The sequence below is a fragment of the Lepeophtheirus salmonis genome, chromosome 13 (genome assembly GCF_016086655.4).
Source record: "Lepeophtheirus salmonis chromosome 13, UVic_Lsal_1.4, whole genome shotgun sequence".
Taxonomy (NCBI): domain Eukaryota; kingdom Metazoa; phylum Arthropoda; class Copepoda; order Siphonostomatoida; family Caligidae; genus Lepeophtheirus; species Lepeophtheirus salmonis.
This window is the reverse complement of record NC_052143.2, coordinates 44,580,986-44,602,075: the sequence shown is the minus strand read 5'-3', so window position 1 is coordinate 44,602,075 and position 21,090 is coordinate 44,580,986. Positions and strand designations below refer to the sequence as shown.

General features: G+C 30.8%; 4 protein-coding genes and 1 long non-coding RNA gene across 8 annotated transcripts; 1 reads left to right on the top strand and 4 right to left on the bottom strand.

Annotated features, from left to right (window-relative positions):
- Positions 1-297: 297 nt before the first annotated feature.
- Positions 298-2,268, bottom strand: LOC121128256 (uncharacterized). The gene is made up of 3 exons (XR_005868116.2): positions 1,662-2,268; positions 1,006-1,131; positions 298-950 (listed from the first exon to the last, which is right to left on the bottom strand). It is a non-coding gene; the product is annotated as an uncharacterized lncRNA (long non-coding RNA).
- A 5,819-nt stretch (positions 2,269-8,087) lies between these two features.
- Positions 8,088-9,705, bottom strand: LOC121127987 (putative E3 ubiquitin-protein ligase UBR7). The gene is made up of 3 exons (XM_040723566.1): positions 9,437-9,705; positions 8,968-9,202; positions 8,088-8,914 (listed from the first exon to the last, which is right to left on the bottom strand). The coding sequence occupies exons 1-3, from the start codon at positions 9,612-9,614 to the stop codon at positions 8,191-8,193; spliced, it is 1,137 nt and encodes a 378-aa protein (XP_040579500.1). The 5' UTR covers positions 9,615-9,705; the 3' UTR covers positions 8,088-8,190.
- A 1,639-nt stretch (positions 9,706-11,344) lies between these two features.
- Positions 11,345-18,730, top strand: LOC121127411 (uncharacterized). Its single transcript, XM_040722751.2, is given in 9 exon segments — positions 11,345-11,657; positions 15,223-15,358; positions 15,654-15,862; positions 16,265-16,731; positions 16,792-17,052; positions 17,054-18,041; positions 18,107-18,257; positions 18,318-18,435; positions 18,498-18,730. Coding segments are annotated over 9 exon segments (2,457 nt in total). The 5' UTR covers positions 11,345-11,638; the 3' UTR covers positions 18,606-18,730.
- Positions 11,821-15,580, bottom strand: LOC121127413 (uncharacterized). Of its 4 annotated transcripts, none has more exons than XM_040722754.2 (4): positions 15,426-15,580; positions 13,274-13,548; positions 12,724-13,209; positions 11,821-12,652 (listed from the first exon to the last, which is right to left on the bottom strand). In XM_040722754.2, exons 2-4 carry the CDS (start codon positions 13,536-13,538, stop codon positions 12,069-12,071), a joined length of 1,335 nt encoding a protein of 444 aa, XP_040578688.1. In that variant the 5' UTR covers positions 13,539-13,548; positions 15,426-15,580; the 3' UTR covers positions 11,821-12,068. The 4 variants fall into 4 exon arrangements, with proteins under 4 accessions (XP_040578688.1, XP_071749224.1, XP_040578689.1 ...); XM_071893123.1 differs by lacking the exon at positions 15,426-15,580 and adding an exon at positions 14,392-14,494; XM_040722755.2 differs by lacking the exon at positions 15,426-15,580 and adding an exon at positions 14,083-14,206.
- On the bottom strand, positions 18,637-20,770 carry LOC121127412 (uncharacterized). Its single transcript, XM_040722752.2, has 2 exons — positions 20,252-20,770; positions 18,637-20,190 (listed from the first exon to the last, which is right to left on the bottom strand). The coding sequence occupies exons 1-2, from the start codon at positions 20,391-20,393 to the stop codon at positions 18,815-18,817; spliced, it is 1,518 nt and encodes a 505-aa protein (XP_040578686.1). The 5' UTR covers positions 20,394-20,770; the 3' UTR covers positions 18,637-18,814.
- Positions 20,771-21,090: the final 320 nt, after the last annotated feature.

The following is a 21,090-nucleotide window of genomic DNA, read 5'->3' as shown; positions in this document are numbered from 1 at the left end:
GGATATTGGAAAACATACAAGGTAAATACTCAATTACTGTTGGCTATCAAACTATCAAAATACCCTCAACAAAAATTAAGGTAATTCTAGAATATTACACCATTTAGTGTAAACAGATCTGTCGCCGTAAAAATAATCCCTGATCATTGCTAAAAGACTTGAACAGATCTTACTTCCACATAAGTTTCTTTCATTTATGAACAAAGTTCATTTCTTGTTGACGGTATCGTTATAACTTTTGATAACTGAAGGTAGTTGAATATATACTATTAATATTTTACTTAATTTAACGTCATAGTATAGTTTTATATTTTGAGAGATGTACAGACATAGCAATTTTTTTCATAATGGTTGTAATATATATCCGAGAATGTAAATACTATTCCTTGCTGGTGTTGAAGATCCTCTAGAGGAAGTTATATAGGGAGAAATTTCGCCGTAATATTCTCAATTTACATATAATATTGATCTACTTTCAGGGGAAATATTTTAGAAATTATTCTTTTTTTCGGCTTTGTATGGATCGACTTGAACGAGTTGAATTCTATCAAATAAGGAAACTATTATCGTTTAAGCAGTATGCTATTGATTTTTGTTAAATAAAAAGTTTTTCACTGGAGTTCAGCTAAGTATATTCACTAAATTCAACTTGTTGGTATGGACATCACAGATTGATTTAACGATGAAGAATTCGCATATTGTTTTTTTTTTTTTCCTTTTTCCCAATAACTATAATAATTTTATTATTTTAGAGGCAGATACCTTCAATTGATGCATGTACTATGAAAACTATTTCTTGGTAACTACAGGCCATTTTTGATATCGTAAATCATACACCCGTTTTAAAAGTTCGTCTTTTATTTCCGTAGAGTTTTCTGTTCGAGTATTAACGATGATCGTGATAAATATCCGGGAACACAGAATACTATTCCTTGCTCTTGTTGAAAATCCTGGAAAAAAGATTTATAGTTAAAAGATTTTTCATAATAGTCTGAAATGACCTACAATTTTGATCTACTTTTAAAGATAATATTTTAGATATTCCCATTTTTTCGGTTTTGGGATGATGGACTTGAATGAGGTGTCAAATAAGGAAACAATTTATTTTTAAGCAGTATCAATTTGGAATATCTGTTAAATACAAAGTTTTTAATTATTTTACAACTTGGTGCATTCAATTTCCTATTGTTAGTTAAGAAATCACATATTGATACGACGAGAATAATTCACTTTTAGTCTATTCTTTTTTGCACTAGCTAGAATCATTTTGCTATTTAATAGGCAGATATCTTAAATTGATTTATGTACGAGGCAAACTTTTTTTTCGTAACTACAAACCATTCCTTTTATTGTCAATCATAAAACTATTTTATAAGTTTGATTTTGTGAACTGACATTGTACAAATCAAATTCAAGGGGTAAGGAGCACAGAAGAATATATTTTACTGATTTTATTTATGAATTCCGTGACGGGAGTTATTTTTAGTGACTCTTTACTAAAAAAATTATAATTCATTTATTCATTTTTTCGAGTAAATCAACAAATTAGCATTTTTGGCGTTTCATAAGTATTCATACCCAAAGAGCAAAATGACTTTAAAATTTGTGACATGGCCTCTGGCTTTCTTCAAATATTGAATAAGCGTTGGATAAGTCCTTACCAAATTGAGCCAAACCCTGGGATCGATTTTGGCTCAATCTTCTTGACATAATCTCCAAAGGTCATCGAAATTTGTTGGATGTCTTTTTTTTAAATATCCTCCATAGATTCTTAACAGGGGTAAGGTCAGGATTTTGGGCTGGCCAATCTATGACCATGAACGTATGCCTATTGAGCCATTCTTGAACTTTTTTGGATGTGTGCTTTGGGTCAAGCTGAAGCATCTTTGCTGATTGATGCAGATGCATTTCAAGAATCTCGATGTAGTCTTCCTTTTTCATGGTGCCATCTATTTTGTGAAGTTCTCCAGTTCCATTGGAAGCAAATTAGTCCAAATCATGATGGTTCCACCACCGTGTTTCACTGTTGGAATAGTGTTTTTGGGATTGAAGGCTTGGACCTTCAATTACTAAGAAAACATAGAAATATTACAAAAAAATTACTAGAAAGAAAATTAAAAACAATTGTTCAATATTTCCAAATTAGATATGGCAAATTTAGAAAGGTTACAAATACATTTGAGCTCAACTGTATAAGCTGGAACACTTACATTTCTCAAATAACTCCCCAGAAACCACTCTTTCTTACTCTACGTCTTTGATTAACATACACACATTACTTTGAACTAAGATGTTCTGTCTTCAAAAATTAATAATAACAGCATTGAAAGATAAAAAACTTGTTTATATTGCCAACTAGAAAAAAACACTTTTACTTTCTAGATGACATATTTTAAACACCTCTGAGCACGATATACAACTTTAGTAATAAGTAAGTTGACACAATTTGACTGAATTGAGTCTATTCTCTGCAAAAAAAAAATTGCAATTTGTCAAAAAAGTCTGCAAAAAGTCTTTAAAAAGTAATAGTGATTCAACTTAAGAGCCATCTAGCGTTTAAAAAATAAATATGTATGTATGCAATCTATACAGTAAACAATATAAACTATAACAATGTAGTCATATTAATGAATGAAATATCGCAGTGTTTTGTATGAAACATCGAGCGTGTGCTTCATATTAAAAGAAAGTACATATTATGTACAATGGAGTGGTATGAAAACGGTATGTAAAAATGAATGAAATCTTCCAGACATTTAGGTCACCTTATATTTTATTCAAGATCAATGCTATAAATATAGTTGTCATGTTTGTAATGATAAACCCATCTTTAAAAAATATTAAAAAGAAAAAAACGGTTGTTACGTGTGCACTTTCTTATTTTTTGTTGTTCATTATTTGATAAGTGGTAGTGTTTGTTAACTTATCCCCAGGAAGTTAGCTTTGTCTTCTATTTTTTGTGTAAATTGTTTTAAAAATGCCTAATAAAATAAATATGTATGAATTTAAATACATTTAAAACTAAAGTAGATAAAATATGATTCTATTTTAGCCAAAATTATCAAGAATTATGATACACAACTCATTAAATGACAAAAACAGGTGCTTAAATGGTCACAACAACGGGAGTAGTAGCCTTGGAGGGTTCGCAACTAGTTTGTCTGACATTAGTTTCTTCACTAAAAGACTTGGGTAGGATCACTAGGTTTTCCAATATTACATAGTCAATTAATATTACTTTTTTATCACTTAAGGATTAGCTATGGCTGATAAGCCCCAAGAAATGGTGTTCAAAAAACTAATAAAAGGCAAAAACAACTGCTTAAATGGTCACAACTACGGGGGTAGTTACATTGGATGTAGCATTATAATTAGCAATTGTGCGTATCCTTCATGATATTAGTATGCTGTTATACAAGCATAAATAACGGGGGAAATATCTTTTTTGATACCTTTAATAAGGAGTAATATCGCCAGACATTACTACATAATTAGCTTTTGCACTAAATCTTTATATGATGGATTTAATTCTAACATTTTTTTTATTAGTAAATTTATTGTCTAATTTTATGATTTAGACATTTACTTTAATATTAATAATTATTTAGATCTCATCCGTTGAGATATATCTATCATGTGCACAATTGTATATAGCAACTTCCAAATTAGGAAAAAGGGGGATAATCTTTTTTTATTAAACTCCACGTCTGGATTTTGTTTAGCAACCTAAAGTTATGACATATTTAACTAGATTCCGATGTCAGAACAAGAAAATATTATTTGGATCAATCTATTATTTCAATATTCTGTATTTATAATTTATTGTTATTGTTTGTTATATGATTCCAATTATTTAATTTTGTATATTTAACATAAATGTATGATGGTAGATTTTTTAGTATGTAGATTATATTTAATTTAAGCCTTCTTTTTAAACTTGGAACTTCAAATATATTTCGAAATACTCTACTTTGTCGTTTCATTAGTTATTATTCTGAGAATATGCTTCATAATGAATTACAATTTCATGGAGTGTGACGTTTTCAAATCTACTGTAACGGATAAAAAACGTCTAAGTAGTATATCTTCATTAAACATTTTGCTAATAAATACTTTCGTTATACCCTCAAAAATCATAATATAGCAGGCAGATGATAATCACATCAGTATTTTAAACAATGATACCATAAGTCTTTCTCCCCCCTTCTCCTTGCACGCGTTTTGCTCTACAGAATTATCAACTTTGGCTCTAATACACCCAAGCCCACGGGTTGTATTAGTGCACTGCTGTGCCAGAGTTAAATTTAAATTATCTGCCGTCGCTTCCCTGAGCATCTAGAAACCCTCCTAATATCCTAAAATGCACCCCGGACCTCAGGTTGTACAGGTGAAGTACTGGGCCTCAAGGCAGTTTAAACTCTACCTCCTCTGCATTTCTATGCACCAATAACCCCTTCCAATTTTCTAGAATACACCCTCTCTTAAGTCAAATTTATCCACCGCCCATCCCTAAGCACCAAGAAACCTTCATAATATCCCAAAATATACCCTGGCCCTCAGGTTGTACTGGTTAAGTACTGGGTGAATTTGAATTTAGATGCGGTCTACCAAAAAGAGTATATAGCTATGGTTGATAATTTTTGTAAGAATACAAAAACGTGCGAGGAGAAAAGAAGAAATACTTATGGCATCATTGATTAAATAATGTGCATCTTCTTCTATCAAGAACGTTATCATTCCCGCCTTTATTATTCAATATTAATACAATATTAGATGCTGATAGTCGCTAGAGAACTGAATAAAATGCCTAAAATTACGTCGCCTTCTGTCTGGATTTCTGAAAATGGAGGCTCAGGAATTTGGAAAATACTTACCGGATGAGAAGCATATGGCTTGTCGGATTTATCGAAATAAATGTGCCTTTAGTTCCCTGTCTAGAATTACACGCCACTCATTATCCTCATCTCATAACAAGAGTATGGATATTCATGTATAAATTTAAGTTAACGATGAATACATCAAGTCAGACTTTAACTTTGATCTCACAAAGATGTTTATTGCATATAATATAACCTTATCCATTGCTAATCATCCTACGTTCAAAAAATTTATGGAGAAATACAGGGATAAATTCTTCCCTTCCCGAGGAACCATAATTAATTCATGGTGGATATTGGTAATGATGTCATTTATAGAAATACCCCCATTGTAAATTGTGAAGTTAAGATAACTTTCAGCATGTTTAGAGTCATCCACACCAAATTACGAAATGGAACTCTGAGTTTTGTACCATCTAACAGTAAGTATTCATTTTTTTTTTAAATCTAATCATAAAATATGATTCTATTTTAGCCAAAATTATCAAGAATTATGATACACAACTCATTAAATGACAAAAACAAGTGCTTAAATGGTCACAACAACGGGAGTAGTAGCTTTGGATGGCTTGCAACTAGTTTATCTGACATTAGTTTCTTCACTTAAAGACTTGGGTATGATCATTAGGTTTTCCAATATTACCTATTCAATGAAACACAATTTGCCGAATACCATTTCGCCGAACGACAATTTGCCGAAGAACAATTTGCCAAAGGACCATTTGGGACATTTGACCGAAATTTTCTTATTAAATTTATTGATATATACGATTGCATATTTTGATTCAATTTAACATTATATTATAATAAATTGGCATTGTTCATATACAATATACATATGTCATATAAGTACATTAATGAGTGGCATTTTGCAGATAAATATTCTTATATTAACTAATGATCATTTTATAAACACAAGAGAGTAGTAATTCACTGTAAAAGGATTATAGTAAAAAGGTTGCAGACAAAATGTTTGTTTGGTAAAAATGTTGTGTACATTATAATGGTGAGCCAAAGTTGTTTTAGGTAATATCATCGTGAAGCAACATCACTGTAAGCAATATAATTGTGATTAATTTAATTGCAAGACATAATTATTGTGTACAATTTCGATGCAATTTATATTATATTCGGATGAAAAAATTATTGAATGATGAAGAAACTTGCCATTTAACATCCCCAGCCCATAGGTTGTACAGGTAAAAGTTGAGCCCCGGTGTAATTTAAACTCCTCCACCGCCGCGTTTATCATTATTTATGACCATTTTATAATATGATATACTACACTCAGAACCACAGGTTGAGCACGTGAACGGATGGGCTCCGAGTTAGGCCAAATTCTATCGTTGCAGATTATCTAAGCATCAAATAACCCTTTTAATATCTAAAAAAACACCCCGTCCCTCACCTTATACAGTTGAAGTACGGGGTATCAATGCTGTTTAAACTCCATACCCGCTGCGTTTCTAAGCATCAATGATCCCTTCCGTTATGCTAGAATATGCCCAGGCCCACAGATTGTGTAGATAAACTCCTGGGCCCAAGGTAGGTTAAATTCTTCAGCCGCTGAGAATCACGAAATCCTTCTAATATTCAAAAATACACCTCAACCCTCAGCTTGTACAGGTGAAATGCTTCGGGGAACAACAGCTCATGTATACAACATGTGGGTCAGGATGTATTATAGTATATTAGAAGGAGTCCTCGGTGCTTAATAACACATAAATTTAATATAATTTTTCGGCAAAAAGTCCTAAATTGTCGTTCGGCGAAATTTCCGTTCGGCAAATTATCCTGCGCCAAAAATGTTTTCACCAATTGTCCTAGAACCTTGGTAAATCACATTTTAAGAAAAAAATTAAGTGGCAAATTCGTAGCCGATATATACAATTTAATATCAAAATTAATTTCAGCAATATTTTGTTCCTTCTTTAGTAATAAGTTGCGTGACTTAATGTATAATCACCCAATCATCAAAAAATTTAATTATAAAATAAGAACTTTTTTCAATTAAACTAATACTTAACTGATTGTTTGGAACAATTAATTAAAGATTTCTACATAATCCCATGACAAAAAATTGGCAAAACAATGTTTTTTGGTAGGTTATTCTTCTAAAAGAGGAATTTAATGATGGATTTTTAAGGGAGTATGTAGGTGGTGTTATAATAAACTATAGATTACTTTCCATGATGTTAAGTAATCCATGGATGGACATATCAGAAGGGATTTTTAAATAACCCTTAAATACGGAGAAATAGAGTCATGAAATACTTTAATAATGTCTTATTTATATATATCTTAGTTTATCATTGAAAACCAAACATAACGTTCTAAATCCGCTCAAAGTAATATCAGCGGCATAATTGTGATTGAAAGTTTAAAATACTACATGTCATTCATATTTCTCCAATATATTGAAACTTTAGATTATGAGTATTATACGAAACGGATAACGTAGAAAGTTCAACTTTGTACTCTACATAATTATTATCTGTGAAGGACCAATTTTATAAGAAAGTATTGATGTTTTTTGATACTTAAAAAACTGTAGCTCTTTTCTGCAAACAAATTAATGTACGTCTCAAACATTTTTTTATTATGACACCAACCATTTTAATTAAAAACTATTAAATTATGCCTTCAAATCATTTTGACTTAGTATTACTCATTTACGGGTGACTAAAATGTAGACATTTTCTAATATGGCACATAAATTGTGAGTCCATAACTTGACGTGTTGCACTTTCTTTAAAGAGATTTCTCCTTACTTGTTCTATCGACAAGTATGGCTTTTTAAAAAGTGCGGAGCGTCAAATTATGAGCCCCCTTATTTCATTCTACTCGATTTGTTACTTTCAAGAAAAGGTAAAAATTACATCCTTCAAATATTGATTATCTCATTCAAATTAAATCATTGCATAGTTGTACCTGTCCCAATGTCAGTAATTTTTGTATTTAAAATTCTATTTTTTTGGGTTTAACTTGCGTTCAATATGCCCCAGAATGAAGGGGCAACAAGTAACTAACGGTAAGAAGTGAAATTATTAGCTAAAATGTAACTTGGTTATGAATTCCTTGAATTTGAAAATTTCGTCGATATCTCAACACGATAATTTTACACTTATGCTCTGACAATTAATTAGACATGGAAAGAAAACAATTAAGGAAGATTATAACAACGATGACATAAAAAAATATAGCAAAGAATTATACAGATATATATATTTTATTTGGAAACAAGTTTTTTATAAATATAATACAACATAAAACTTATAATATTATAACTTTTTTATTTTTTAAATTATGAAAATTATTTACAAAATTGTGGAATATTAACTCTTTGTCTTTTTGCCTTGTTCATTTTTTCAAAGAAACTTTTGATATCTTCTGGTGTTACAACTTTACCCCCCTCAGCAAAAGTTTTCAAATAGTCCATCAAGTCAGTTTTCATTGAGTTGTAGGAAGAAAGTGCTTCAACTTGTTTAACTCTATCCCAGGATGATAAGGCTTTCAGACCTTCTTCATACGAATCGCTTACTTTATCCGTGGATTTGGACTCAAAGTGAGAAATACTATCCTCAACATCAATTAAAAATTTTAAATTATATTTAGAGTAAAAATCTTCACAGTCTGTGCATTTGCAAAGTTCTGATCGCCATCCTGGTAAAAAGAACAATGCTTTACATTTAAATTGTTCATCTATTGAGTCCTGAGTTTTAAGTCTTGGACACTTTTTAGACTCTTCTCCTTCAGTATAAGACTCTTCTTCACTCTTTTCTTGAGAAGATCTCTTTAAAAAGTCAGTATAAAAACACCAAAAATCTTTCCATCGTTCTGTTGAACAATTCTGACAAACCAAGTCATCGTAGTCTCCATTGGAAGGAAGAGATACATTAAGAGGCAAATCTAAGTGTCGCCCATGATACCAATCTTCACAAATGGCGCATTGGATCATTTCATCAGGTATTTTATCCTCGGGATCTGGATATGGGCGACCACAAGTGCAATAAGAGCCTTTGTAGTTTTGATTATACCTATGATATAAATAGCATTATAGTACTACTTTGAGACGAAATTTCAAATTTACTTATTGCGACTATTGAGAGCTTCCTTTCCATCATAGAGTTTACATTTTCCGTCTTTGAACTTTTCGTTACCACAATCACATCTGACATTTCTCTTTGTATAGAGCTCAATGATTTCATGACCCTCATGGCAATGATAGCTACATGCTAAGCAAACTCCAGCAAATGTTCCTGTTTCAGGATCAGACGGATTTGTACAAGTAACACATGCATAGAGAGCCTGTCTTTTCGAATAACCTAAGAGTATATGAAAAATTTATGAGATGACAGAGAGGCTACAGAAATATATATGTAGAAACTCATGAACCTCAATTACGATGGAAATTTGAAAGACTAAATAGAATTTCCCAATTTGGGAAAGACAAGAGGCTTATAATATTTGTCATTAAAATTATAATTTGATAGGATGAGACATGGATCACGGGGCCAGATTTATGAGAAACAATGTAAATACTAAATAGTATTCAAAACCTTCTGAGAGATAAGTGCAGTTTTTATCATCAGCTCCTCCAAGGACTCGATTTGCATTGTCTTCTAACTCCTTCGACTCCTTCAGAACTTCAACCATGGTCACAGCCTCATCATCTTGTTCTTCATCATTGTCATGAGACCTTTTCAAAGATGTCTGCTCATCATTGGAAGATGCCATAGTCGTGTGTCTCCAGGCTCAATCTATATTATAGAAAAATAGCAGGAACGGTTACAGTTTGAGTTGGACTGAAGAGAAAAAAATTAAAAGGCAAGAAATATTATAAATGAGAAGTTGAACATAAAGGAAAAAGGCCGCTTCGGCAGCACGCATCATTCACACCATTCTAAAAAAGCCGCCAAAGTCGGATAAATCAAATTACCTAACCTCAAATGATTATTTTATTAATAATTTGCATAGGATAGATGTAAAAATAACCCTTGTTTCAATTAGTATTGGTACAAATATCAAATATAACTAATATTACTCATATTTTTTTATAGAAACCTCAGAGATTATAATCATAGTATTGATAGTTGAGTAAAAAATACTATTAATATTAAAGTATTGTTGAATTTCAGCCATGTAATTTGCTCACCTAAAAATGGCATTGCATCTTAACCTTTTTATTAATTAATTATTATTTGTATTTGTTTAATTTAATAGGAAGTGAGACAACTGCGCAATTTAACACATTTTGTTAAGTACAGTATAGTATCAGGTTTGGAATGATATTTATATTCTTGTTGATGAGGTTTAAATCTTCATTCTCATATTTATAATAATAATATAATTCTCATAATATCTAAATATCGCTGCGTATCGTCAAAATTTTTTGTGACAATCACAAATCTAATAATTTTTTATAGTATTTCTAATTTCTATGTAGTTACGAGTTCTTAAGGTATAGATGGATAAACAATACAATGATTAACAGTTATTCGGTACTTATTCATTGTAAGAATGAATGGCATTTATATGAACATCATGTATTCTATGGTTTTAGATATTTTATTTTATCTAACATCAGTGATATTCCATTCGTTATTGTTCTTTTGTAAAAAAAAAACAAAAAACATTGGATTTCTTTTTCAAAAATTCTACAGTTATTCAAAGTTGTTAAAATGATTTGCTTTTTGACTGTACGTGAAATAAATTTTCTCATCTCAGATACCTTATTATCAGTAAAATTACTGTTAATTCTAATTAGTAAATATGTAATATTATTATTAATATTAAATATTGGAATAAAATGACGTCAAAGAAATGGACAAGAAAAGAAAAGATTTTGAACCAATGAAAGCACGCCTATTGTTGAAAAAAGAAAAGAAAATAATACTAGCTATTATTAGGGATGTGTAAATGATAAAAAACTTCTTGAGCAAAAAGTATATGTTGGTAACCTACAGGATTATTTGTAATAATAATTAATCAAGGAGCACTCTATATTTCATAGTAATCTAGCCAGCAGATATTATGTCCAATTAAATTTGCCAAGATATCCTTTTCTTTTTTATTTATACTCAGGAGGATTTATACAATTTTATATTCCTAGTATTGATAGAAAGATGATGATGAGTACTCATCAATCTCAATTATGAGTGATACGTTAAAAAGTTGCTGTTTTTGCTTTTAGGGCCTATGTACTGAATAGTGTTGAATCGGCGATCCAACACTAATCTGTCTAAAAAGACTACAGTCCTATCAGTCCGGTCCTGATTAATTTTTTCATTCCTTCAACCGGTCTTTCATGGTAACTACGCAAAACGTATGGAGATAAATATAAAATAACATTGTATATAACGAGTAACTACGTCATTTCAGCTGTTGTAGTTAGTATAAAAGTCCAATAAGGACCGGACTAATAGGACTGCAGTCTTTTTAGACTGACAACTAGTGACGTAAACTGCATGATATGTTATTTTAATTCTTACTGCGGTGTTTGCCTTGGCTTATCGACTTTGAAGCTGTAAATATTACAGAAGGAGTAAATTATACATTAAATTAAAAACAACTACATACAAGTTACAACTTACAAGGGAAAAGAAAAAGTGTAGAAAAACTTCCACTTGAAGCCATCATCCATTGGCAATTGGTGTTATTTAATTGATCATTCATAAATATTAAATAAGGTTGTCAAAAGTAATATTGATGATCTAAGGGCTAAATCTGGAGCCAAGAAAGGAAAAGAAGCCCAAAGAGAAATGAGTGATCAGAGTGATTGTGAGTATAATTGACAATTGACATTCATTGCTTCAAATTAGAATTCTAAACAGAATTCCCAATTGGTTCCTTGTCGTAGTTACTTCTAGTTATATCGTATATGTTAAGAGTTAGTTCTGACTTGACACTCTTTCGCCAATCTCTAATTACTCTTAATACTTAATTCATTTGGAGGCGTTTTTTATTCTTGTTTTTTTCTTTTCTTTTCTTTTACATAAATTTCACAAATTTTCTACATAATTTGTACTTAATTTTTATCACTAAGAGATGATGATGAGGATGTCCTCACACAATCAATCATAATTTATGTATTGGGCATTTATTATATTAATTAATTAATAAATAATGTAATTTGGAAGAAAATTCAAAATAGTATTTTATCACAGAAATGGTTGAACATGAGCATTTTCACTAAAAGTCAATTATATGTTGATTTTTGAACGTATTTTTAAAGGTACTTCGACATGCCTCAGAACAGAAATGTAATGAGCAATGCCCTTCTTCCAACTGCCGATCCAACTCCTTTTTAAAAGTGACTCTAAGCAAACTTAGGCTCATTTCATTGAAGAGTGGAAGGCAGCAATGGACACAAATGGACCTCCAATTCCTTAGTTTATCCTTGAGACTCTTTGGCACACAAACATCAATTGAGTTATTTTCAGAAAGGGAGACAACGTTGTAGGCTCTATAATCCTGCCCATAGTACTCAATAAATCTTTTTTCGTGAGGATGAGTGATTACATATGAAATACGTAGGCTTAGTTCTAAGAGAGTTGGAATTGAATTTTCTTTTTCTAAAATATGAATTTCTGCAGGGAATTTAAAAATATGTGTTTGGCCATTTCTTGAAATCATCATGCTATTGCTCATATCTGATGATTTTAAAATGTCACCTTCGTGTAATGGTAAGAAGCAACCTCTGTTCGCAAATCGAAATGTTCCATTGCAGATTGGATTCATTTTTGAAATAGGATACGCCATGTTGATTTGACAAGCTACAATGGTTAAAAAAATCATGATTTAATCAGTGTTGAGACCATAATATCAAATTAATATTTTTAATCACCTAAAATAAAGCTTAAATGATGAAGTCTCGGATTCTCGTGGAAAGATACTTTTGGTGCTATAGAATGAAAAATTCTACTTGGTAAATACTCCAAATTATTATTATTTAAGTTTAATGTTTCTAATTTCTGTAATTTTATAGTAAGGATTTCAGGTATCCTTGTCAGCTTGTTGTCATTGAAATAGAGATCCCTCAATTCATGGCACTCCGCTAATTCTATTGGTATTTTGGTTATTTCATTTAATCCACCATAGAGAGCTACAAGATTTTGACAATTTTTTATAGTTTTGGGGATCTCTTTGATGTGATTTCCCACAATGTAAAAATATTCTAATTTTTCCAAAGATCCTATTGTTGTTGGAATTGATTTTAATTTATTAGAGCTTAAGTCTAAGTTTTTAAGGGATGAAAGATAGCCTATTTCAGGAGGTAGTTCCAGGAGTTTGTTGCGACTGAGATCAAGAGTTGTCAAGCTTTTCATATTCCCTATAACACATTATCATTTCTATAGTTTTAAATAAGTAAAATTAAGATTAATATTAGATAATACCGATGGAAGGATGAATTTGAGTCAACTCATTTGAATATAAATACAAATTTGTTAGATTTGGGCATCTCAAAGGAAGTTCCTCGGGAATATCTTTTAATCCATTTTCCTTGAGATATAGCTCTTCTATATGGCCTCCATAGTCTAGTAGCTCCATTGGAATTTTTTCGTAGGATCTATAGTTCCAATGAAGAATATATCTATTTTGTATTTCTGATAGCAAACGAGTCGAGTTCTTCCTGAACTCCTCTTTGATTACTGATTCCATTATCCTGTTGCTGTTTAATTTTTGAAAAAAAAAATAAAAAATGTTATCAGTTTTCCGGTACAAAATCGGCATAATGTAATTCGAAATGAATTTGCGAAAATAACATTTTAATGATTTTTATCTTTATTGTATTATATCAATGCAGATTAAAATGATTACGATTATTTGTGAATGAAATTTGATCTTTTTAAAATCTTTTTTGATCGAGTTTTTATGAATGTAAATAATTATCAGCAGAGCATTACTCTTTTTCTATTAATACAAAAATATTTTGTAATATATTTCTACTTTAGAAGATGTTACACATGCTATTAATGAAAAAAGTGGCTATTAAGACTTACCAAACTACGTTTGCTTGTAGTTACATTTAAAATATTACTGTAAAATATGAAAGAACTAGATGAATGTCCTTCCAAGGCATATAATAAAAGTGGGAATTATGCCAGCAAAAATATATTTAAACAAATAAAAACATTTCTCTAACTCTAAAAAGAATAATGTCTACAACAATTGCATCAAAGGAAATCAAAATCAAAAAATTTACCATAAATTAACTCAGAAGTTTCATATTACAAGTGAATAGAAAAATAACGGGAAAAAAAGGAGCTGTGATGTCCTTCTAGTTACAAATAATAAAATGAAGTATATATATTTAGGTCTCTTTTTTTTCTCTGCCTTGTTGGTTGAAGATGTTAATTCTGATAGCTAAGGCTTTCTAAATTTTCTTTCTTTTTTATTCATACAATACAATAATTGTATATTCCTATGGAGAGTAGAATAAATTCAAAGAGTCGCTGTAAACGACAAGACGTTTTTATTAACTCATTAAGAAATTATAAAAGACGTCACATACTGTTGTTATACACTTATAATTTTGAATGTCCACGAAAAAAAAAACTGAAAATAACTCATTAAATCTGACAAATATATATGATGTTACTACTTATTTAATTTCCCGATAAAATGTTTTTATTTATGAAATTTGCCATGGATTACTTAGCATCTGGATAAACTATTCACTTTTAAAATAACACAACCTCTCCATTTTCCCTTTTTTGAATCGATGAACCATTTTATTTTATCTTTTAGGTGAAACATGAATTACATGATTACTTAATATAAAGTAATATATAGATAAAAAAAGGCTCATCAAGAGACACTCTTCTCCAATAAAAGCGAAATATGATGAACTACGAAGGAACTGACAGTATGATAACCATGTCAAGGAGACTTTTTCAAAAACTAGTCTCTTTCTTCGACGCAATTGAATCATTCTTGGTAATTGCTTTTGGAGCACTCTTACAAGTTCTTACCAAAAAAAAAAAAAAAAAAAAAAAAAAAAAATGAAATTTTCCGACAATATCTTTCACCTTTCCATAGCTTCATGATTAATTACTTAAATCACAAATGAGGGGTTTCAATGGGACAATGGTGTTCATGAATCATCACAAAAATTAATTATTCTCTCTTACAATTGTTATATAATGGAAGAATTATTTATTTGCAATGCTCTCTTAACGAGGCTTCGTGTCTAGTGTCAATCCAGATGTTAAACTATCTATGGGTTTACCTAATTCAGCCCCCTCCCAAAAGATGAAAGTTAGTAGCACCCCTCTGTTTAGGGTATCTAGTTTTATTCGCTGATAGTATAATTGATTTGTTATTTAATTATTATTATTTTCAGTCAGCGGAGGTTCTGGGGGCGGAGGCAATGATCAAAAGCACAAAAAAGATCGAAAAAAAGTTAAAGAAAGGCCATATGCTCATCTTGGAGAGGATTTGAGTTCTGCAGATGACGACGGGGGGAATAATGAGACCAAGTAATGTATTGTTACACTATATATATATATTTTTATGAATATCTTGGATGCAATCAAACTTTCTTACCATTTTTTCGCTTTGCCAAATTGAAATCTCCATATTGACGACGATAAATTGAATTTTTTGATTAGATGACATTTTTACAAAAAGCTTTTTTTGTAAAAGCTTATAAACCATTGCATTTCCAAACATTTTAATTGACTGTTTGCTTTGTAACTTGACTGAGGAAAGGACAAATTATTCCTGCTTTTTAATTTTACATATTTTTTTCTTACCTTCGATTGTCTACTTTAGGAGCCCAATCAAATTGAAAAAGTCCAAAGCCTTCATGTTTGGCTCAGCTAAAAAGGATAAAAAGAAGGAAGGTAAAGGAGAATCATCTTCGGGACTAGCGGGAGGTGTATCAGATTCAATCGGAAATGAAAGTAAAAAGAAAGATAAGCACAAACTTAAACTGAAAAAATCCTCGAAGCATAGCGATAAACAAGGGATTGATGAAGCAGGTTTGTTGCAATGTATTTCTTCTGATGAATTTATCTTATAATGGGTAATGATGAGAAATGCTTCGATACGAGGGATACATACCAGGCAAATTACACTTGAATTGTGTTGGCTCTAGAATGATTAAAATAAGCTGATATTGTAATCCAAATCGATTATTTTCACTTCCACACTTATTTGGTTTCTTTCTTCTTTTTTCCCCCATTTCTTAATTCATTGTTTGGAGAGGTGATTTTAGTGTTCAAGTATTTACATTAGCTATTATTACATTAATAATATATTTACTGTTCCAATAATATTTATTTGCTATTGAATTAATACGGTTACTACTATCTAGGATGAGAAAAAGTATTAGTTTCCCTTTTTTTAATTTAATTAATTATGATATTTTATCCCTGTAACAGTTGACGAAGAACCTGCACCAATATTTGGAGTTCCTTTGAATGTTGCTGCACAAAGACATAAATGCCACGATGAAATCAAACTTCCTCTCATCGTTCGAGAATGTATCGATTTTATTGAACATGGAGGTGGAATTGAGAGTGAGGGGATTTATCGTTCTTCAGGAGTTAAATCTAAAGTTAATAAACTTAAAGCCATCTATGACTCTCCTTCTAAAAGAAACTTTTCCTTGAGTCTATTACATAGTTATGATTTTACAGTTGTAGCATCAGTTCTAAAACTTTTTTTAAGAGAATTACCCGAGCCTGTATTAACTAAAAGTCTCACTCCTCGATTCGAAGTAGTCTCATCCTATACTGATCCAAGAAGCCGAATAGAAGGCATCAAAAATTTAATGTTGGAACTCCCTGAATGCAATCGAGTACTCATTCAGTGGGTATTTGTTCATATGACACATGTGATAGAAAGGGTATTTTCTTAAACAATCAAACTTAATGCTATCATATTTAAACGTATGTTCTTTTTTTAGGAAAGATTTAATAAAATGTCACTTCAAAATGTGAGCATAGTTTTGAGTCCAACGTTGAAAATTTCACATCGAGTTTTAAATTGTTTCTTTGAAAATTCCCATGTTCTGTTTGGTGGCATTAAGTTAAAACGGTATATTCCACCCTTAACTGCAGAAACTTTGAATTCTTTAGGCCTACCTGAATGCCCTGAAGAAATAGAAGAAGAAATAAGAAAGCAAGATTCACTGTTGGGAGATCTTCATCTTCAAATATCTTCTGGTGCTGCTTCAAAAAAAGACGGAAGAACAAATATGGGAGCAACAAAGAATTGTCACACAGTTAAAGCGGAAACTTAGAACTGAAAAAAAGAAAGTTGATCAAGAAGTTGATGTAACCGTTGAAAAAACTATAATTGATCCAAAACCTAAGTATGAACCCATTGACTATGATGAAATAATTGACTTCACGTTACGAGAACTACCGATTGTTGAAGAAAAAGTCCAAAAAGTCCAAGCAGAAGCCGCCCCTGTTGTTAAAAATGATTCAAAAACATCTGGGGAGGGATCTAAATTAGTGAAAGAGTCAGAAACGAACAGAGAATCTTCAGAATCTGCTTCCTTTTCGACAGGAAGTATAATATCTCATTCTGAAAATAAAGAACATGTAATAGTTGAAAATGTGGAAGCTCCAATAGAAACGGCGGAATCAGTTGTTGTTCAAAATGAGATATCAAATACAAGTGATCAGATTAAATGTCCATCTATACCTTTAAATGAGGAATCCAAGGTTTTAAATAACGAAATTAAAGCTATTCCGGAATCACAGGAATCTATGCAAACAAAAAATGTTGAATCAAAGTTTAAAGCTATTCCGGAATCACAGGAATCTATGCAAACAACAAATGTTGAATCAAAGTTTAAAGCTGAAAATGTCACTGTCATTCGACTGGGAAGTAACGAAGATGAGCAAGATAGTATTCATTCTACTGGTCCTAAAGTTGCCTTTAAATTACCTTCTTCCACTAATGCAAATAGTTTCATTTATATTCCTCCTTCACCAGGCTTCCCTTTACTCCCTCCACCACCAGGGAAATCTGGTAATAATCGACATCAACGTGTATTACAGCCTGTGCCAGCCTTTCCTCCAAAATCTAAAAGCCTTCCAAGGGAGTTTTCATTGGCTCCTTCAAAAATTTATGACTTTTTTGAAAATGAAGAAATGGAACAAGCATCTCCTATTCAAAATGAATCGAAAACGACCCTTGCAGGTGGTGAGTATAATTTTAATTTATAACTGGGGAAAATATATAATTAATATAATTTTTTTAAATATTAGAAAACCTTTTAGAAGTATTTAAACTAGAATTTGAATATGATGAGCTAAAAGTTCTAGAATCAGAACTGATGCGGCGAAAAGAAATAGAAAAGAAGGAGATATTAGAGTTGAAAGAAGAAATTGCTTCTATGCAAACTCTATATCAATATAGGTCCGTATATCCATTTCAAATAACAAAACTCATTGTTTTGCTAAATATTTGTTTTTTTAGGACGTGCTCTGTGGATAGTTCGGAGAGCTCTTCAGATGAAGCATCTGATAAAGAAGATGGTATCGAAGAGTTAGCCAAGACGCTCTCTGATCTTATCAGAGAAAATAAGGAACTAGAGGTTCGTATACGTTTTTACTTTTTAGTAAATCGGATCTTATAACAAATTCATCTATCCATTAGGATACACGAATGGAACTTCAACAAAAGATACAAGATGAGAGAAGTGCTTGTATCAATCTCAGAGTTCAAATTAGAGTTGAACGGGAAAAACTACGATTAAAAGCTTAGGAATGCTATTATTTAAATAATAAATGAATTGTTTCCTTTCTTATAATATTTATTGACTCTTTTTGTTATTATTTTTGAGATGTTTACTGTTAAATATAACTTGAGTATGCTAGATTTTATAATTATTTATAGTAACTCCTTCATTTTCTTAATTTTGAATCGTTCATTAATGACATATCACTGAATTCTAATTATCCTCAAATAAATATTTATGAAAATAATATTCCGTGGACCCGAACCCGGTAAAGGCAAGTGTAGTTGATATTTCCATGATTTGAATGTATCACTATTTCCAATATATTATAAGGTTGAAGAGATGGAAATTGAATCTCAAAGTTTTGTAGAATAATATCATTATCTAAGTATAAATAATTTCCTAACATCAGGGGCCTTTCATCATCTTCTGAATCCAGTCCGTAAATAGAAAAGTTCTTTGGTGCGGAATCTATTAATTTATTTGGTGTCAAAGACTTTGAAACATGTTCAATAGACACCTCTTTCGGAAATATATAATTAGATAACTTAATTACAAGATTTCCCTGAGATCCTTTAAAAGCCCAACATTCTCCTGGATGCGTTCCATGTTGAATTGCTAACCTAGGATTATTAGAAGGATACCATACACTAAAGCCAAAGATGGTGTATAATGCCTTATGGTTTATTAAAGATTCAGTGCATCTGGTAGTAATTATTGAACCCCCAGCAGACTCCAGTGCGAAATCAAATTTTCCTGTTTTATCTGAGTCATAAATACGAATCAAATCACTCACTTTAGTTATAACAGATTCCATATGGATTCTTGAATTATTCTCACTATTGATTTTTGTGAGTATTACTTTTTCGATATCATCAGTAATCTGCATGTACTGTTCCTTGCTTATAAGATTAGTTTCGATTAAATTATATATTTCTTCCATCTGAAAAAAGTCTAAAACTCTTTGAATTTGATTGAGTTTTGAAATAGTAGGTAGCGCACAAGATGAAATGTTCCTTGAAACGTTCATTATTTGACTACTCAAATGTTCAACTTTCGAAAATATTTTATTGGAAATATTCCTGCACTCAATTCGTGAATGTTCCTTTTCTTTCAGTCTCTTAAGCTGTTTGATGCGTAAATTTATGAAGAAGTCATGATCTGTTGCTCTTTGTCTCATATATTTCTCGTAGGATTTAAGTTTATTTTTTTTAATCTCATCTATATAGAAATCCTTCAGGTCTTTATAATTTTGTTTGTTTTTTGAAAGGATATTATAAAGAGAATAATTAACTTCATTTTTCAATGTTTTTCTTCTTATAAGAGTTTTTATATAGTTGTTATTGATGATATCTTGTACAATATTATCATAATTTATTTGGACTGGAGTTTCCATGTCCAATAAGCTCTTAATAACTTCTTTACATCCAAAGTAAGAAATAGGAATAATACACCATAGAAAAACAAAGAAGAAAATTAATTTGAGAAATGAAGTTATTTTCTTCCGTGGGTTCTCAATTCTTTGGTATTTCTCAGGCTGGCTTTCGGACGAAAAAAAGGATTGAATGATGTTTGAAAAAAATACACCATCACTATTTTTTATGGATTGATCTGTAAAAAATATTAGTAAGTACTAAATGGCACTACATGCTTAATTTTAAATGTAATTTACATGTTTTTTCCCATGGTGGCTGAAGGTCATGCTTGAGGAGTAATTTTGTATCCAGAATTAGAATTAAAGCAGGCAATTCATAGAGTAATTTTCGAGTTATTGTTGAGATCCAACGTTTATATGAGGATGCAAATGCTGTCATTCTCAAACTTATAAGAAAAGAGCAAATACATATACACTTCCTATACTATTAAACAAACTAAACAAAATAAGAAGAAAAAAACACTGTTCCAAATCAAGGATGATTCCCAAAAATCCATATTTCATAAATAAAAAATCTTTTTATTTCAAGAGTTCGTTTATTATTTTTTCAAACATGGCAAGGTAGACGTTGGACGTATGTGTAAGTTCCTGTGTATGAGAATAGAGGTAGTAACTAGCAAGATTGTAGATTATTAAGTAACGTACAACTTCTAGCTCTATATAGCCTATATTATCATGCGAGTACGTTGCTGCCTATTTTATGCATATAAATTATAAAACCTAGTAGACCTCCTGAGTGTTTGTAGACAATGACGTAAGCAAGCAAGGGATTACTCAATCAAATTAACGTAATTATGCTCTGCTTTCTCCAAATAATAAAAATGTGAGCCGTGGGAGATCTGATTATAAATAATTCCCTCTTAAATCTCTATAAAAAAATACACATTCATTAATTAATGTCAAAATGATTCCATACTTATGTACAAATTAATATTATATCCATATTTTTCTGGAATATAGCTTCGTTCGGTTACTCATATTGTAAGTTTCATTTTTAAAACGGGATATGAGTAAAAAAAATAAAATATAAATTTATTTATTTTTGATAAACTTTAGATTGTAGGAGAACTCTGTTG

Excerpts from the sequence above, each read along its gene's own strand:
- LOC121127987 (XM_040723566.1), bottom strand. The coding sequence starts at position 9,614 with ATGGCATCTTCCAATGATGAGCAGACATCTTTGAAAAGGTCTCATGAC. Across the intron at positions 9,203-9,436 it reads CTGCACTTATCTCTCAGAAG|GTTATTCGAAAAGACAGGCT; the intron begins GTTTTGAATACT and ends ATATACTCTTAG. Across the intron at positions 8,915-8,967 it reads GCTCTCAATAGTCGCAATAA|GTATAATCAAAACTACAAAG; the intron begins GTAAATTTGAAA and ends TTTATATCATAG.
- LOC121127412 (XM_040722752.2), bottom strand. The coding sequence starts at position 20,393 with ATGACAGCATTTGCATCCTCATATAAACGTTGGATCTCAACAATAACT. Across the intron at positions 20,191-20,251 it reads GCCACCATGGGAAAAAACAT|ATCAATCCATAAAAAATAGT; the intron begins GTAAATTACATT and ends TATTTTTTACAG.
- LOC121127413 (XM_040722754.2), bottom strand. The coding sequence starts at position 13,538 with ATGGAATCAGTAATCAAAGAGGAGTTCAGGAAGAACTCGACTCGTTTG. Across the intron at positions 13,210-13,273 it reads TCAAATTCATCCTTCCATCG|GGAATATGAAAAGCTTGACA; the intron begins GTATTATCTAAT and ends AATGTGTTATAG. Across the intron at positions 12,653-12,723 it reads TCATTTAAGCTTTATTTTAG|CTTGTCAAATCAACATGGCG; the intron begins GTGATTAAAAAT and ends TAACCATTGTAG.